Consider the following 19,738-nt stretch of genomic DNA (forward strand, 5'->3'; position numbering starts at 1 on the left):
AGCTCACAAACATGTGCCCAAGATCTTGCTCATCAACCTGCTCGTAAACTTGAAGCAGCTGAGCTAAATCAGTTTCTAGCGCTCAAAAAAAAGAAAAAGGTTCTTGGAAAGACCTCAAAGCAGACTGAGTACATGTGTTGGTTCTTTAGTTTCTGCAGGACCGGCAGATGTCGGATGTTTGATAGCATTGTTTCCAGGGTTTGTGTCCTGTTTGCTTTTTGTCCGCTGCCCAGTTATTTACAATGCAGCTAAAGGCTCATTACTAGGTCTTTAGTGTGAGAGTCAAGAATGTCGAAGGACGAGGTCCTTCCAGGACCTTGACTCTTCCATCTGATCTAGGTTTGATGCCAGGCTTCGGATCGGTGTCCTGCTGCATTGGCCAGTCTGGACCGCGCTTCAGCTGTCAGGCAGACCAGCAAACGTCTCTAGGTCAGGGTTCCCAGAGGAAGGATCCCACGTCATCACACCTCCACCGCCATGAGTGACATCGAGCATCGAGGCCAGACAGCTCAACTTTGGTATCATCTGTCCGTATAACGACGTTTGGGAGGTTCTGTGGTCTGTTCTGTGAACCTCGGATATCCTTCCTTGTTCTTTTCAAACAGAAAAGGTTTCAGGTGTAAAAACGCATCCAAACATTTGTTCGGTCCAACTGTACTGTCACGGGCTTGAACGTCTAACATGTTCTTGGTTTTTGTTTGATGGATGTTTTTCAGAGGTCTACATCTGACCTTAAGGTACATTTAGTGGGATGTCCACACCTGGAGGGATTGTCTTGACTAATCTTTCTGACTTCATAACGACGAACTCGAAATTGTTTGGAAATACTTTTATAACCATTTCCAGGTACATCTGCCACAACGACTGTTTGTCTTAATCCATTGTTTATATCATTCCCTCTTGGCATTGTGTTAACACACACCTGAATACTTCAGAGGAGCAAAACTGGATGAAGACATCTGCATCTACAGAGGTCTGCAAAGCTGGTGCTGATCAAGAACTGCCGAGTAGCAGCACTTTGTTATATCTTATGGAAGGAGAAAGCAGGTACTTAGGATTGCCACATAGACCAGGTACAATCAGATCATGTTTGTTTTTTGTACATAGACACAAACACGTAGGATTAAGAGAGGGCTCGTTGACTCATGACTGACCCGTGACCCGTCTCATGCTTCTTGATGGTAAGTCACTGATAAGAGTTCTGGGATAACGGAGATTAATAATAGGATGCTGTCTGCTTCCACTTTGCGAGTCAGCGAGACTGGAGATCCGGGAACCAATCAGCACATTCACCTCCCCTGCAACACCCCCAGAGACACTGTCCTGACACGAAACAGATGGAAATAGAGCTAAATCACTGACGCGTCGTATTTACATGCACACCCTCTGGTATGACTTGTATGCAGCACAAATCAGCACTGCTACGCCGAGAAATGAAAAGTTAATTTAGCTCTGAGTCGGCGGGGGGACCACTTGACTGAGGGGATAATACCGCCGTTGTGTTGCTCGCCAGTTCAAAAACAAGTGTTTACAGCTTTAAAGCTCACAGATGGGTCTTCCTCTCACTCCAATGTGACGTTCAAGTCTTCGTTTTTGAGTCTAAATGTCTCAACAACTGGTGGATAAACACGTTCACATCCCTCTGAGAACCAAATAAAAACATGTCTGACCTCACAGCTTCATCCGGGGTCATGATCAGGACCGAGACGTCTTTTTCAGGACCAGACTTGAATGTCTTCAGCTGCTATAATTGATAGAAATCACACGTGTGCGTGTGTGTTGAGGGACAATCCCACCGCCTCGCAGCGTTGTGAGCGGCCATGTTGGTAGCTGCATGTTTTACACGCCTCTCATTGGCTAAACGTTCCAGAATTATAGTAATTCATTAATGAATGAAGTCAGAGCAGCTTCATCAGTCTGTTCCAGCTGTTTCTGGGCGGAGGCGGGGGCGGGGGCGGGGTCAATCTGGGACGATCCACACGCCATCAACGACCAGCGTACGCTCACATCCAGACCTGTGAGAGCACTTTAGACTGTAATCATGTTGTTTTCTCAGCATGTTTCAAACCGGGAACCGTTTCCTGATCAGATTAGACTTTCTTGAACCTTGACCTACTGCAGCAGTAGTTTGATGAAATCAGCAGATTTTTGTCACAGAAACAACAGAAATGTGATGATTATTGACAGAGAAGGAGGTCAAGAGGACACTCATACGGCGTCGTGTTTTTGTGGACGGCCAGATTTGTTTCTGTCTCACTTTTTCTGCTTCTGCATCGCTGACTCGAGCTTTGATGGCGCTTCGTGTTACGACACAGGCCTTTTGATCTCAGCGTGACCAAATAATGGCGAGTGCAGGTTCACCAATGAGTCAACGCCCCGTTTCGCAGCAGAGGAAAAGTGGCTGAGGAACTGCAAATGTTTCCCATCAGCTTCCTGTGATTCTATCGCTGCTCGTCTCGTAAACAAGACAGAGGTGGTGGAACTTTACAACAGGAAAACAGGAATGCGCCTCTGAGAGGAAACGGTGCCTTTTTTGGTGGCTGGTGAAGGTGGTAAACTCTCCTCTGTGTTGGGGGGGTTAAAGTCTGGTACATGTGTACATGTGATCTGGAAGAAACATGGTGTCCCTTCCCTGAACGATCACGACCCCTGTGCTCCCCCGGGGAAGAAGGCCTCCCATTATGGTCTATTTTCTTTCACTTCGCCCCGGAGGGATGATGCATAGCTGGAAAAATAAACAGAGCGCAGAGCAGAAGTCTCATTTCATCTCCGAGTTCACTTAGTCTGGGTCCATGTTTGGAAGGGAGGCCTTCTCACCACGTTTAGTGACACACTAAGCTTTTATCAAGCTTTTTGTGTTGAACTCACTTGATAATTCAGGTCTCCTTAAAACCATGTTGCATAAAATATTACCTCAAGATTACGATCATGAGTCGTAAAGAAAAAGCCTTAAAAATGAATAAAGTCCAAGGCCCCCCCGCCCCTGCTCTCGCTCACGCTCGTCTCTTCATTGTTGAGGTCAAAATAATCATCCCTTTTATTAAATCAAAAAATCACCAAACCAAATGTATTTATAGTTCTTTTTCATTTTATTTTCCTTATTTCAGAGTCACATTCCCTTATATCGAAGACACATTTTCATGTAGCGTTGAGATCTGGACACGAGGAACCCTACAGGACCTGGACTTTGGTTTCTCTTTTTCTTTTTCTTTTTTTTTAAATATTTTTATCCCGTTTTTTTCCCGCATCTTATCACCAAGAAGCAGCACAGCATTATACTCCCACACCCATGCTTCCCAGTGGGAGCTAAACAAGATCATCAAGTTCGAGTTCGGCGGAAAAAGGATAAACTCTGAAAACCCATCATGGCGTTTCAGAGGTTGACGGACAGATCCGGGCGCGCTGGTGCGCGAGCAGAGGGTGATGATGACTCTTCAACCGTCCAGCAGAAGCAGTTCAGCTGCAGCTCCCAGACATTTGAGTCATCTCACGCGTTCAGGGACCTCAGTTAAACCAGACCAGAATAATAGAAACGCTGTAGAGTAATAACAATCCACTAAAGACACGAGGACCTGAACACACGTGTGCTGAAACACAGACACAGGAAACAGGATTAATGGATCACAAGAAGTCCCGACATGACAGTTATAACATCAAGCAGTACCGGTAATATCATACTGCCCTTCATGAAACTACCACAAGAGAAATCAGGGATGTTGGTTGTTCCCCTGAGGACCGACCTGACAGCCTCCTGGATGGAGGAGAACTGGCTCCTGCTCCCGAGCTTCAGTCCAGCAGTTCATTAACAAAACTTCTGGAAAACAAGGCAAACCTTTTCTTGGAGGCTGCAAACAACAGTTGAAAATTATTACATGAGCTATCTTTATGTATTTAGTTTGATTAGTTTCAGGGATTAAAAGCTACTTTGTGAGGATTAAGAAACATCAGTCAAAGTGTTTGGAGCCAGCACGGTAAAAACATCTGAAATAAACACATTATACATTATTGATGAGCTCCAGGTTCATTTGTCCACAACTTCAGTAGTTTTCCATCTCTGGGATGACGGCAGCTGTACTTGGTGAGGCTTCTGTACCACAGCTCTGCGGTTTTAGAAAACAAACGTGGTCACACTGATTCAGGAGACGGTAAACAAATCACTCTCATGTGACTCTACAGCAGCGTCGCTGTGGTCCCAGATAACAGAGCCCAGGAGTCCTGCAGCCCCTCCGGGAGTTCAGCACTTAAACCTCTGCTGTCCAACCCGACAGCTCCACCGATGCACAGAAACAGATAGGGGCAGATACACATGAACTTTGACCTTCTCTGAGGACACTCTCCCATCTATCAGCTTCATCTCAATGACAGGTAGAGTGATGCCATTCATCGTGATCATGAAATCAGTCTAAACAGATCAGGACTCCAGATAAAGGGGATTAGAGCTGGACACGTAGGCAGCTGAAACAACAACAGCTGATTTATTCTGTAAACTAAACCACGGGTGCTGATTAAAGTCGGTATTTTAATTAAACACAAACACAAACAGCAAAACAGCCAATGAGGAGCGGAGGCCCGTTTTCTGGTCGCTATCCTGCCCAGTAGCTGCAACGCTCTCGTTTCTGTCCTGACAAAAGCTTCTCCCCGTTCGACTAAACACAGGATGGAGAGCGGACAGCTTCCTGCACCGCCCTGGACGGCCGATCAACCGCCGTTTCCCTCCGGGGAGCCGCGGCGGGTGGAGGCCTGAGTCACCGACAGATGAGGGACTCTCGTTGGGCAGATCAGATAAAGCTGCTCGGACGCCTCCAACCAGAAATAAGCTGAGGAAGAAAGCGCCGGTAGCCGTGTGCTTTTATATTTCTTAGAGAGATTTTTGACTTCCTGTGATGTCACTTGCAGTAATTTTCTGACGGCTTGGAGACGTCTACGTTTTTTATTCTTTAATATCTGATGTAATGAACTGATCTCAACGGCGTTGCGTCATCCCCCAACCGCCGTCACACCAAGAGATGCCGTGACAGCTGAGACGGCGTGGACGACGACCCTGAACATTACTGATTTGAAAGTTGAGCCAGGGCATCACCACGAGTTAAACACACATGTCCAGCTACTGAAGACGGATATTGACGTGCATTTATTGATTTGTGCCTTTAAAGGAGCTTGAGGCAAGAATAAGAAATGAGACTCATTAGCGCCACGACGACCGTCGGGGGTACTGCAGCCAACAGCGAAGCCGGCACGGGAGAACGGAGAGAACGTGCATGCAGCGTCATTTGACGTCACATCCGCAGGACAGCGCGGGAAATTCCGGTCCGGAATTGCAGCACATTTTGCAGCACACAGCCTGTTCAAGGCAACGGAGAGATACGCTCATTCTTTTTAGTTTGGAACGCTTCATCTGACATTATTACTAGAAAACTTAAAACGTATACGAATTTTTTTTCATAAATCCTGCCTCAATCCTGCCTCATGCTCCTTTAAGTAGCAACAAGCAGTTATTATCTGAGTTCACCTGTAGGTCAAGTTCCCTGGATACTTGTTTCCTCCTCCCTTACTGCCCTCTTGATTACTGTTCCCTACGACGACGTCCACCGCAGCTCCGGGAGGTTACGGTTAAGTGAATTGAGGTGCAGTTTGGAGCTAGTGAACCGTAAAGGTAGATGGAAACCTGTCCTTCCCCCTCAAGATGCAGCTGCAGAGCTGAACCTCCACCGTCTGATGGAAAGACCTGTAAACGCTTCACCGCCCTGGCCCGGCCTGGCCTTCTGGGTCCTGCATTTCAGTGGTACCAGGTCTTGCCTGAGTCGGGTTTGAGGGGAACATTGTTTCCAGAAGATCTCACTGAGTCTCTTCAACATGGACATCTTGTTCTTTCCTGGATTCTCTGATGAATGTGACTTTTCCGTCCGCCGTGTTGTTTTTTTGGACCCTGACCCGGTGTGTTGTCCTCACGTCTGGAATGGTGGCCTGATGATGTTCCTTTGTTGGAGGTTAAGGCTCTGCTTCTTACTTCTGCATGTAGATATTTACCAAATGGTGCTTTTATTCTCTATCTTGGAAATAAAAACCAGGTATGAGAAGACGTCACGTTCATCCAACAGTCATGAGAGTGGATCATCTCGCTTAGACAGAAACTAAACACCTAAACTGCTAAACTCTCCTCATAAACCAGTAACAGAACAGGGACTTTAATAGAAGTAAATGCCAGTTGCAGGAACATGTGATGGGTCACTCCTCCGTGCCCGAGCTTCACCTCTCTTTACGGTTTTTGAGTAATTTGGTTAACTAAAACCCTAAAACACCAGCATGTCCAATAACCTTGGTCCTCGTTTTACTGTAGTCAAATATTACAGCTTATAATAACTTATCAGTGGAATTCCCCTCTTGATAAGGGCATGTTTTGAAACTTCCCCCTTAATGCAGTACACCCAAATACAGCTTAAAAAACACCTTTACATGCCCGTTTTATAAATATCAGTTCAATGATCGTTAGACTCTCGGGCAGACACAGCCTGGGTTCCTCTCATATCGAAACGGAAGAACAGAGTTCATTTTCAACTTGAATTTGACTTGTTGATTAGGTTTATATGCTTAAACCACCTGCTTTGAATCGTGGGTTGTGTTTATTGGGCTTGACTTCCACCGTTCCACCGTGAGAGGTGGTAACAGAGGTGAAGTGAGTGCTGAAAGACGTGATGGGGCACAAGGATAATGGCAAACCCTGCAGAAGACGTGGTTGAGAAAAACCCACCGGGTCTTCAGAGGCAGAGGCCGGCTGGACGGGTCACGTTATGAACACCTCCAGGTGAGGCCGGACTGGCGTCTACTTCCTGCTGAAGCTCCTTCCTCCAGCAGTGACTGGGCCCAAAGCCAGCACAGCTGTGTGTCCCCCACCGGAAACTTTATACTTTTTCTTTCTGCCAGTGCCGTGTTTTATTCATCACAGACTAAATACAGCCAGCAGGGACCAGAGACGTCAGTCAGGGACGTGTTGGCTGGGGGCCACCAAATAGAGGACAAAAGACAGTCTTCGGTTAAAGAGCCCTGCACTGCTTTGTGTATGCACACAGCATAGTGGAAGCAGAATGAAAAGGACACGTCTGGTGGATCTCAGAAAGTTTTTATTTGTTATGCAAAAACAAGAAATTGAGACAGTGTGTTTAAAAAAAATAGTTTTCATTTGGTACAAATTGTCCATACTTTGCTGACGTAGATGAAAGGATTGTTTTTTTGCTAGACCTCTAGATGTTTGGTTTCAGGATGCAACACAGCTATAGTGGTGTACCCCGTTAACATTCAGTGCTGGATTTAATGTTTACTTGTGTGTAAACATGAAACTTTTATTAAAAAAATAGTATGATGAAGATACTTAAAAAAAAAAAAACAGTTATTAACGACAGCAAAATCTTTTTTTTTTCTACAATTTAATGTCGTTAACAAGAAGAAGCACCACGATTCAGGAGTTTTTAAAAATAACTAGCTTCGTTTCTAAAGTTAATAAAATAAATTATGTTGACATTTCTTCTGTATGGAAGTCTCAACATGATCTTCCATCTCTGGTGTCAACAGTCGCAAAGTCCAACACAACCACACGAACATAAGGAAGTTTAAAGTGCAAACAATATAAAGGTTAAATGGACCTTGCTTAAACACATTCATCTGACCTTACTTCATGAATAAAGAGCGTTTTGTTTGACGACCTTTTAGTAGTGTTTTTGATTCTCAGCTTACAGAAAAACATCTGTTTCAGTGTCAACAATCCTTCAGCCTGTTTTATCTTCCTCCGTCTCAGAAACGGGTTTATCTTCTGTTCAACAGCCCTCTGTCAACCCGCAAAGGCCTCCGATCTTTCGTGCTACCTCGCTGAAAGGTCAGAAGTAGAGCACGGGAAGACTGATGCGACTATAAAGCTTCCATCTACTACCTGAAGTAAGCATACGGGTAGTCGATGGCTGGGTGGATCCCTCTCATGTTCCCAGTACGGTTCCCTCACCGGGAGTCTACTCTCATGTTCACCAGTTCTAGTGTGTTCGTCTTGCGGATCCACATGTTGGTACAACTCCTGCTGGGGGCCTGAGGAGATGTTCTGCAGGTGTGTATTTGCTTCATGATGGGAGTCGTTTTAAAACAAATGGCAAAAACTGTGAAATTGATAAAACATGAAGCCGAAGCTTAAGTTGGAGTCTTGATGCACAAAGAAACGCCCTGTTGGGAACAGCGGACGCATGAAATTTAGCATCGAGAAAACATCTGAATACTGGGATGTTTAAAAAATGAATAATTAGGAATATATATAACCGTAAAAAATTGTAATCCTCATGATATGGAAGCACAGAAACACATAATCCTGGGAACTTCTCAGGCCGTAGGACGCTGGAACGATAGGACCGTAGGAACCACGGATCCAAACATCTGGGAGCTCAGGACATGAAGCAAACAGGAAACTGGGAACATTTACTGCCTTCAAGTGGAATCTGATTACTGTGTTTACAAGATAATTTCAGCTGCTATCCTTAGTTTCCTGTCTTCAGGCCGACCCCTGACGTAGTTTCAAATGCTGCAGTTTATGTAAACATAGTGATTCTGAACATGAAAAGACCAATATCAGTTAGTCTGTACAATAAAACCTGAAGGAGCACAACTCAAACATTCAGTTGAGTGTTTCAGTCAGAGGTGTTGATGCTACATTGCTGTCACGTGAAAGCATTATAGTGTGTATTCTTCTTTTCTACATTCAATAAATTGCGTGAGGCGTGTGTGCTTGGACGACCTGTGCAACTGTAGGTTAGCTGGTGATGAAGAAGTGGTTTTATTGTTTTCCTCTGGTGTTTTTTTTCCAAGTCTCAGTGAAAGCAGGATTTGTTTTTCATGTTTAAGTCTTAAAAACGTGGACTTGCTTTGTAAAGCCACGTCACATTTTGCTTCATCCCATTCTTCAAACTCTCACCAGATGCTACTAAAAACTGTAATTTAAAAGTGCATTCAGTTCACCCAAACTTCGGATGGACACCGTTATCCCATCCTCACTGCGAGTTAATGTTGCTCAAGAAGTCATCAAATACGCTGATGACTCGATGTCCTCGCTGAAGGTGGCAGACTTGGACTTCAGAGTCCTCCTGCAGTCCGGCATCAGTGAAGATACCTTGGCACTATAACTCAAGATAAGTTGACCTTCAAGCAACATGTTGATGCTCTCCATTTAAAAAAAAAACAGAACCTAAACACTTTTATGATGCTACGTTCGTTTTACTTTTACTTGCAGTTGTTGGTTTGGGCACCTCTTCCTAGATATTGTGAAGGTGTGTGAAAAGCTTGCAGGTGTGAACTGAAATTATCTTAAATTGTACAAAGCCAGGGCTTTAAAGACGGATCAGTCCATTTTGGCTAATCCTAAACCTTCTTTTTTGTGATTTTCCTGTCGCTGCCATCTGGCCGTAGATGCTCACGGGAGTAATCCAAGAATGGAGGCGTCAGGCGGCTCAGCGTGGCTCCAGAGTGCACATTCACACTTCAGTCCCCGTGCGTCTCAGCTGCAACGTTCTTTCACTCTAAGCGTTAAAAGATCTCATGTGCTTTTGTTTCCTTAGGTGGCAACATTTGAACACCACGGCCCCCAGGAGGCAGGCCAAGACAACTATCAACAGCACCACAAAAAAGCTGGCATATTTGGGGACTTCTGGTCGGTGACACATCTCCTTGGTCACGTTCACGATGCTGACGGGTTCCGAGAAATCGTCGTGGACGCAGGTCACTGCTTCGATGTCGGGAACGACCACCCTCGAGTGCCTCACCATGTGCAGGAAGCCAATGCTGTCGCAGCAGCTCAGAGGGTTGGAGCCCATGTAGAGGGTCTTCAGCGAGTGCTCCAGCACGTGGAAGGTTTGGTGGTCCAGCGTGACCAGGTTGTTGTTCTGCACGTTTAAGGATTCGATGGACGAGTCTTTGTGCAACTTTGGTAACCTGCTCAGCTGGTTGGCGGACAAGTCGACATGTTTGATGCTCCTCAGCGAGGACAGCTCAGTGTTGAGACTTGAAATGTTATTTTCCTTCAGGAAAATGTGAACCAGGGAATGCTCAAGACCAGAAAGGGACCCATCGTGCAACTCCAAACCAGCGTTGAACGACAGGTCCAGTACCTTCAGAGAGGTATTCACAAACGCATTTGCACACAGGGTCCTCAGATTGTTTTCAGAGATGTTCAGGAAGTGCAAGTTCTTAACAGAAGTAAATGACACGCAGCCAGGAAGCTGCAGGTGGTTCTGGCCGGTCACAACCGCTTCCTGTTGGTTTTGCTCAGAAGTACAGATTTTCAGGTTGTTCTCCTGGAGCTGCAGGCATCTGATGCTCGGGAGCCTTTGAAATATTTGGTGATCCAGAGTTGTGAGGTCGTTTCCTTGTAAGAAGAGCTTTTCTAGACACTGCAGAGAGTTTTCCTTAAAGGTTAGAGTCTGCAGGTAATTATAGCTGAGGTTGATGACCTTCACTCTCCTCAGGACTTCTTTATTAGTGACAGAAAAGGAGGAGATGCAGTTCTTACTCATGTTCAGGACCTCCAGTGAACCCATGCAGTAGAAAAAGGACTCTGGTACGCTTTGGAGTTGGTTGTAGCTCATGTCCAAGAATCTCAAGAAACTCAGATTAATGATCATCCTCTCGTCCTTGCTTCCTGTGACATTGACAGCCTGGAGGTGGTTCCGTGATATGTCCAGATATTCAAGTGTGTTCATCTCCGGGAGGAGTGGGAAGTAAAGCATTTTGTTTTCGCTCAGATCCAGGGAGCGAAGCTTGAACAGCCCGCTCGACTGTGTGCTTTGAAAATTATCAATACTGTTCTTGTTGAGATTTAAAACCACCAAGTTGTACAGATTAAAGTCTTTGATGCACATGATTGAGTTCTTGGACAGATCCAGCTCGGTCAGATTGTCCAAGGGCTCAAAAGCTCCATCTTCAATCTCCAGGATCACATTGTTGTGGAAGCTGATTTTCCTCAGCGACAAAGATCCACTAAAGGTGTTCTGAGCTATTTTTGTGATGCTGTTGCTGTTCAGAGAAAGGTTCGTCAGCGACGGCGAATCGGCCAGGAAATAGTCCGTCATCTCCGTGCTCAGCCCGTTACTCGACAGGTCGAGAGACTCCACAGCTGTGAGAGGGCCGACGTTTACTCTGGAGCTTGCAACGACATTGAGGTGATTCTTGGAAAGGTCCAGGACTCTCAGATCCGTCATGTCTTTGAAAAGCCCGGGCTGGATGAAGTGAATCTTGTTTGAGTGAAGATTCAGGTAGTGGAAGCCGGTGTGGAAAGCCAGAGTTTCCTGAGTCAGGTTTTGAACCCTATTTCGTGAAAGATCCAGCATTTGGACGGGGTGAGGGAGGTTGAGCGGTGCACCTCGGAGGCTCAGATTGCTGCAGAACACATCGTGCTGGACCTGCAAACAAAGACAGACATGTCTGATTACATCGGCACGTGGCCAGATCTCCTGACCGCGACACAACACAGATGTTCAGACCCCAACGAGAAAGGAGGTTCACAATGGTCTGTTGGTTAGAAAATAAAACAAGATAGTTTACCTATGATTGTTTATCTTTAAAGTAATGCAGCTCACACCTTTACTGCCAGCTTATCTTTTTTTCCTCCAAATAAACTCAATATTTATGTTATTAGATGTGCTTTATAATGGAAACCATAAGGCAAAGAGATTCTGTGTCCAAAAACAGGTCGTAAAGCTGTCTCTTTCTCCGCAGAGCACATTTAGCTTCTTGGAATATTTGTGGGTTTTTTTGAAGAGGACATTCTTTGCTGCTTACAAGTTGGCTGTAAACAAACACTGGAGGGCAAACAGCTTTCATCAGTTACCAGGCGCCGAGGAACATGTTAGGCACATTCATAAGAAGGTATCATGAATGCATCATCATCTGGATCCTCCACCGCTTGTGTAAACTCTGATAGTCTTCATTTAAACCTCCGCACGCATGCATAGCTTCAAAGGAAGCTATGAGATGGTTTAAATAACATGTGGCCCTGAGGTTACTGGAGAGAAATCTGCTACATGCACCGACCTAAGCTGACGTCAGGTCGGGAAATAAGAGCCGAGAGAACTTGTTGCCTTCAGGATTTTATTAAATCCAGCCAAAGTTGATAAGAGACCTCAGCGGTCTGAGAGAAGCCAAATTGAACCTATTCTGTCTATGCCAGTCGTTGTCATGACAACTCATTAGTTATACGGCCCGTAATTTACAGACCGGTCGCCCCTGATGGCCATTAAAGGAGTCTAAAGCACTGAGGTTTCATCCATGGTGTCACATCATCTCTCTCGTTACGCCCTCCTGCCTGGCCGGGGGATCGTAGGCAGAGTCACTCATCATCCACCCTGAAGGTTGCTGGATCAATCAAAGTGCCACAGTGTCCTTGGGCAGGAGCCTGCCGAGGCCGAGCCAGGCCAGTTGCTCTCCCATCACCACTTCCAGTCCCCGTCAGACCTGATCCGGGGCGACTGGCCACTGATATTCGGACTCACTTCTCGCTGCACGGCAGGAGGCAGCGTCATGGTAGGAGGAGTTTACTTATTTAAACTTTGTTTGATAGGTCTGTCAACATTGGTCTCAGATACGCCAGATTAATGCCTTGATCCATTTCAGTTACTTCATTAATCATCTCAGCATTTACTTGTTGGTTCCCTCTGACCTGCTTGTAGTGATTCAGTTTATCTTCATCCCTCAACACAATCAGTTTATCAGTTCATTAAAGAGTTCTGTTCAGCGGGTCGTTGAGTACTTGATCAGAACTCTGACTACGTAAAGACTCATTCAACTGAAACACGACTGAATGCTTCAAGACTCTTCTAAAGATCTTGACATCATGGAAACTTCCTAACTGAATGTCCACGTTGTTAAATGGTCTACTTTGCTCTTTGACTTGTTGAGCCTGATTTTGGCTGGTTACCACTCCAGACTGCATGTTATTTCATGGAACAGTGATCCTGATGAAGCTGCAGCGCACCAGCGACACTCTTTACCTTCTTTGAATTATGAGGCAGCCGAAGTGATTTTGTGTTCATGGAGAGTCTGCGTTAAAAAACGCTGAGCAGAGGGTGTGCATTAGTCTGCATTAGCCGTTAGTTTGGGGCGCACTGGAATATCGATCTCAGTCCCTCCGAGTCCCTCAGAGACTCTGCTCACTGCTGCAGCAGATCGTTTCAGTAAATGGCTCGAGGAAGTTCATTCACTTAAAAGTATCTTCATCATTTATAAACTATACACAGTGAATGTCCCAGCACACCGGCAGAGCAGGATTTACACAACAATACAAGATCACCTTCACCTTCACCCCAGCCGCGTCAGAGACTGAGAGACGGGCGTTTCCATAGTAGCAATTAGCCGATTTCCTATCAGACAAACCTGGAAAAACAAACCCTCTCACCTCGCTCCAGGTCTGCTGCCCGTGGGATCACTTTTAAACACACATCCTCCACAATAACACGAACTAGTACTGCAACAAACGTGCACAGAAAACAATATGTCCGAACGCATCTCGTGGTTTCTGAGAAGGTTGGAACAATAAAATTCCATCCAAATAGGTAGATCTTTTGACTACACGTTCATTAAGTTTGTAACAGAAGTAATCTCAGGACAGCGTGAGAGTCTGTTTCAGTCCGTGTACAACCCAGTTATGATCAGATTAAAGCTCATGTTAATCCTTTTATAAAACTGTATTTATGTTTCCGCCTTGTTCTTCACAAGTGGCCGACTGCCTGAGCGAAGGCTGGTAAACAAGCTGGTAGTTGCTCTGGAGATAACGAGTGCTACACTTCTTTACTTCCATCCCCTGAAACATGCAGGACAGGAACCCCAAAGGTTGCAGGCTTCATATAAAGAATAAACAAAACTGTTCCCCGTGTGCCTGCAGAGGCCTCAATCCTGAAAACAAAGTACCAAGTTATGAGAGAATACTTTTTAAATTAGAATTACAAAAGGAAATTAAAGCTGCAAGCAGCGATGAACGGGCCCTCGCACCCTTGTGCACGTTCAGGCGTGCTGCAGCCGAAGATTGTATGACTTGCATGTAGATGTATTCAGGCCTGGACTGGGCTAATTTGCACCAATTATGTTCAAGGATTCAAAACCATGTCAGATGACACCACCCACGAGTCTTTATGTCAAACCATTCAAAAGTTATGCCAGAAAATAGGGACTATCAAATATCAACCAATCAGAAGAAGGGGCAGGGCTAATTTGCACCAATTAAGGTGAAGGAAACAAAACCGTATTAACTGCCGAAGAAATGGCATAAACTGCGCCAAAATTACACGATTAATTCAAAATGGCCGACTTCCTGTTCGGTTTCGGCCATGGCACCAAGAGACTTTTCTTTAAGTTGCGACATGATACAGGTGTGTACCGATTTTCGTGCATGTATGTCAAACCATATTGTGGGGCTTGAGGCACAAAGTTTTCTAGGGGGCGCTGTTGAGCCAATTTGCCATGCCCATTAATGCAAACCATTAAATATCAAATTTTTCGCCAGGCCTGGCTTTGGTGACTTTTGGGGCACGTTTAGGGGGAAAAAAGGCCCTAATTTCGTCGGAAAATAACGAGGAAAAAAAACAGAAGAAAAAAAAAAAACTAGAACAATTCCTACAGATACAATAGGGCTTTCGCACTGTCAGTGCTCGGGCCCTAATAATCAAGTTCTGCCAAAAGAAACCACTGAACCGTAAGTCACAAAGCTTAAAATGTGTGATTTGGGCTCATTGTTTTAGTTCTTGCTGGCTCGTTTTGCAGCTTGGGTCAAAGAGCACCAGCCGGGAAGGGGAGCGACACGGGAAACGACCCCCAGCAAAGGTCACCGGTCTGGACAGAAAGTTATTGCTGAAGGACTCGCCGGCTCGTGATCAGGGGGTGGCTGTCCTCCCCAAACATAATCTCTCTTTGTTCCCCGTTATAGTTCCCTCTATAGAAAACATAGAAACTGCTAAATATTTTTGGGAAAAAGAAAAAAGACCTCGTGAAGATTTAAGTAAGCGTCTGAAACGCTTCAAAAAACCCAAGTGATTGACGTCCCTCCTCCGTGCTACGTTCAAGCCCCCCCAACACAGCATCCTTTGTGGAGCCATCCAACCAGCTCAGCATCAATCTGGAGCTAAAAACTGCCCCAAGCAGACAGAAAAAGGACTCCTTCAGTCAATTTAAGCACCTTTTTGCACAAAATGAGACTTTATACTGTACTCCTGTCTTGAAGCTGCAAGGTTTAAGATTTGACACACATGTTGAGCGCAGCAGACAGAGCTTCTGGTCAAAGCTGAGATGGGTCAGGGGAAGAGACAGGAGCCGTCTCAGGTGGGACTGCTGGTCCCCACCGGAGCCTTGAGTGGACCGTCTCACCGCAAGGAAGGAGGACGGATCGTGGCGGTGAGGTCGGGAAGGACTCCTCTTACAACACAAAGCTTGCCCCGTCGTTCCCTCCCTCCCTCCCTAACAAGGGTCAACGGCGGTGATGCAGAAATGCTGCGTCACAGATTTTATCGACTCGCTGACGACCACACTGAACCAATGTGACATCCTTCTGCTTTCAAAGCACGCTATTTTTAGAAACTACAACTTGAAACCAAGAGTGAGCTCATTTCTTGCTCAACTCATACTCAGCGAGTTTAGTTTATCTGGAACCCTGAGTGCGTTGTTGTGTGACTCCAAGTCAACGCCATCACCGTCATAAAACTCTTGGCTTTCTGCTCTTTCCCAGCAAACGGTTAATCATGAAGAAACGATGATGCACATTTTCACTGTAACATCATCAGTGCCAAAAAAAAAACAAAAAGATCAGGACCCACTGTTATGAAACTATTAAAGCAGGTCGGTTTAAGTCAATTTGTCGATTTGTTGAGAGACAAAACAGCAACAGTCACCAGAACCTCCTCAAACCACAATTGCAAAATCCCGGACAACTTTTGGACAGTCAGCCTTCTCCTATAAGAGCTATAAACTCTGGAACTCAATGCCATCAGAAATTAAATCCATCTGATGGATGGTTCTTACCAGCATGGTATTAAGCATTAATATAGGCAAGGCGAGTTTATTTATATAGCACAATTCAACACAAGGTGATTCAAGGTGCTTTACATCGACATTAAAAGCAGCATATATGCGCAAACAAGTTTAAAGAAAATAAATAAAAAATGAAAATAATAATAATGATTAAATCCATCTCAGAGTTTAACATGTTCATCACCAAAACTAAAACCTGGTTAAAGAAAAATCTAAACTGTACTCATCTGTAAATAGTGTGTATATTTGTGTGGGAGAGTGAGTGAGGGAAGGTTTTATATAATGTAAATGGAATATTGCATTATTGTATTATTGAATTGTATGGTCTTTTTAATTGATGTATATACATTTTATATTGTAGTGCAATGTTGTTGAAGAGCCCAACTGGGGACTGGAGTTGAGAATTAGCACTAGCTATAAACTCTACATGCATCACATCAGCTGCAAGCTTGTAAATATGTTTGACTGCATTGTCCCTGTCAAATAAATAAATAAATAAATAAATAAATAAATACAAATAAGACAGTCAAAGAAGCTGATCTGGACGTGCTACAATCATTTCCATCTTGGTTGCAATGGGCAACCTGTAAAACCACACACTCAGTGTTGATTGAAATGGTAATTAAAGGAAGAACTCCATTAACAAGAGAGAGAGCGAGTGAGTTGAAACCACGACCACGGTGAGACGTCTGCTGTGTTCGTACTCACCACCTGGCACGGGGAGAGCTGCCGGGGAGGACCCACGGATGCTGCCACGCAGCCGGCCAACAGCAGGAGCAGCAGCTGGGAAGCAGCCATGGTGCTGCGGCACAGAGAGAGTCCAGAGCACATGAGTCAGAAACGCATGAATGCAGGAAGCATGCTGGAGGTGATAGAAGTGAAAAAGGGAAGGAAGCCGGGCCTACCTACTGACCTTCCCGGTGGGTTTTTCATGCCCTAAAATACCGACGGGGTTTTTTTGTTTTTCTTACGAGCTCGTGCTGCGGCACTTCTCACGTCAACTACACTGGCCACCTTGTGTTCTGCTGAAAAACCTGTGTTACGAAGGAAGAGCAGGCAAAACAACAAGGTTTCCATCAGTGCTGAGTATTTATACTGTAGGCTATTGTTGTGAAAGAGAAGAAGAGGCTGTTTTGTCTGACTTCAGTGACTCATCACTTATGAGATACAAGTTCTGCGCTCATTATTTCCAGATGCATTGTTCTGAACAAATTAAAACAGCATGTCACCAGAGACCAGACGACGTGGGAGTAATTGGTGTCGAAGTAATGGTAAGTACCCATAACACGGAAATTCTACTGTAAAGAAACCAAAAAAAGGTTATCAGTGTTTAAAAATGTCAGACGGAGACGCAGAGACAGTTTCCCCCCGTCTTCTGTGGAAGAGCTCGTTCGTTAACGCAGTTATGAGGAAGAGAGGAAGAGAAGCACAGAAATGTCATTCGAGTGTGACTTCTGTCTTCTGTTCAGATCTACAAAAGAGCTGCTCAGCTGCTTTTTACAGAACTAAAACGACGTTTGGTTCCCCCAGAGAAGCCTGAAGCACCTGCGCTTCACCTCCGCTTTTCGGTTTCATCCTACATGACTTGCTTTGTGAAGATCGGGTGTTTCAGGGGGAGATCTTCCACCCAGGCCTCAGGAGAGACGCTTGGTTTCATCTGAGGCTCCGCTCACCTGTCGGTTCCCGCTAAAAAGACCCCTCAGAACTTCCTGGGGGGCTTCGATTACATGAATGTTTGAGGTAAAACGGTCCAAACATTTAAACTTTTGTTTCTGAATCAACGGGCCTCAGATTTAACTTGTGATGCTCAGAAGGAGATCGAGTCACGGGTCACAGGTCACGGGTCGGGAACCAGTTCACAAAACTGGAGAGCTAAAAATAGCATTGGTCTACTCTACTCTTGGTATTTCACGTATCGGTGGTAGAGGAAGTATTCACATCCTTCATAGGTGAAAGTACTATTGTCATCTTGCGGTAAAAAAAAAGTCTCTTAAAATAGAAACAACAGGAAGCAACAAACATTTCCTTGCCGTATTAAAAGTAAAAGAGTTCAGATAAATGTCCCACTTTTGTTCTTATAGTACTACATTACTAAGAAATAATGAATAAAAAAATAAAATGTGGATGTACTAAAATGAAATTCAACACATGACAAATTAAAACTAAGACGCACTAAGGAGCAGCACAGGAAATACCAAGTACCCCGTCACTCCGTCTGTAGGACTTCAGCCATGTGCTGATGTACTCGAGCTGATCCTAGGCAGGCGTGGAGACAGCCATAAAAGCAAAACGCTGCGCAGTTTGATCAAATTTGCCATTGAGGTGTGTTTACACAATACCAAGGAGGGAAGACATCAGCAATGATCCTAAACAGGTGATTTTAGTTGTCCACTCACCTGGGAAGGGCAATAAAGACACTTCCAAACAACTCTGTGTGTTGTTCTAGTAGGTAAAGCCACAAATGTAAGATCATTTTTCAGTTTTTTTTTCATCTGAACAAACCAAAAAAAACAACGATGTTCGGACCAAAGTGAAGATGTATGACCATAACATCAGGTAAAGACCAAACATGGAACAGCAACACCAACGTCTCATACGTGAAGCCCGTTGGCGGGAGGGTGACGAGCACACCGGATAGTTTTATAAAGACTGCACGTTACAATTCTTACAAATTTCACAAAAACATCACGTTTTCAAACACTGCTTCTGCAATTTAGCTTAGCTTTAGTTAAAATGAGCGGTTTCTAGGATGTCTTCACCCCAGGCTTCAGGGTTACGTTTTGAAAACTGAACATGCAACACCTTAACTGCATTAATCTGAACAGTCCTGCTGCTTTAAAGCCTTGGACAGTTTATTTCTGAACAAAATGGCATGTTTTAAATGCCTTTAAGGTTCTGAGTGTGTAAATCTGAACGGATAAATAAACTAAAACTAAAAGAAACAACTAATTTCTTTGGCACGCATCACAATCTTCTGACTTGAGAGCATGTGGAACAAAATATTCCCTTTTATGTTATTGAATCACATTTACATGAGATTTTTCACAGAAAACAAAGAGATTCAAACTTTATTACTAATATTGTTTTTTTCTCTTCAGGCACTCTTTTTGCCTTAAATTGTGCGAACCTAAACCTACAAGAGCATTATTTCAGGCACCAAGAGCCAAGAAGTTGTAAATGTGTGAATGCATGCAACTCCAACCATCAACGTCTGAGCCCACAGTAAACTTCAATGCAAACACAAACAGTCTCAAAGAGTGGTAGTGAAGTCATATGTTTACCTGACGTTCAGCTGACGACTAAACTTGGGGGCGCCTCCAGACCATGTGGGTCTCACATCCTCACACACCCACTCACAGATCGATAGAGAAAGCGAAGAGCTCCTCTCAGCTGACTCCTGCCTCCACATCTCCCAGCTCAAGCTTCTGTCCAGACTTCACATCCTGTGAGAATAACCCTGCATCGCCCGGCCTCTTCCCCCCTCCCTCTGCTCACGCAAACCTCCATATAAGGGGGGTTGGGAAGTCCAGTTTTTATGCACCGCTCCAAGGAGACACAACCCCCACGACTCCCCCACTCCAAAAATACCACCCATTAATCCTGGAGTTGGATGATTTCCCCAGGAAACTGAGCATGTTCTCACACACCGAACTCCACTTGGAATTTGGGGCATTTTAATTGTAATCTAATCGTGACTCTCCAT

General features: G+C 44.8%; 1 protein-coding gene across 3 annotated transcripts; it reads right to left on the bottom strand.

Moving 5' to 3' along the window:
• Positions 1-8,007: 8,007 nt before the first annotated feature.
• On the bottom strand, positions 8,008-19,501 carry lrrc32 (leucine rich repeat containing 32). Of its 3 annotated transcripts, XM_061740311.1 has the most exons (4): positions 19,317-19,451; positions 16,949-17,069; positions 16,744-16,837; positions 8,008-11,423 (listed from the first exon to the last, which is right to left on the bottom strand). In XM_061740311.1, the coding sequence occupies exons 2-4, from the start codon at positions 16,966-16,968 to the stop codon at positions 9,546-9,548; spliced, it is 1,992 nt and encodes a 663-aa protein (XP_061596295.1). In that variant the 5' UTR covers positions 16,969-17,069; positions 19,317-19,451; the 3' UTR covers positions 8,008-9,545. The 3 variants fall into 3 exon arrangements, with proteins under 3 accessions (XP_061596295.1, XP_061596294.1, XP_061596296.1); XM_061740310.1 differs by lacking the exon at positions 16,949-17,069 and having other exon boundaries at positions 19,317-19,501; XM_061740312.1 differs by lacking the exons at positions 16,744-16,837; positions 16,949-17,069 and having other exon boundaries at positions 19,317-19,450.
• Between the last annotated feature and the right edge of the window lie 237 nt (positions 19,502-19,738).

The sequence above is a fragment of the Cololabis saira genome, chromosome 14, assembly GCF_033807715.1.
Source record: "Cololabis saira isolate AMF1-May2022 chromosome 14, fColSai1.1, whole genome shotgun sequence".
In the NCBI taxonomy this organism is placed as follows: Eukaryota; Metazoa; Chordata; class Actinopteri; order Beloniformes; family Belonidae; genus Cololabis; species Cololabis saira.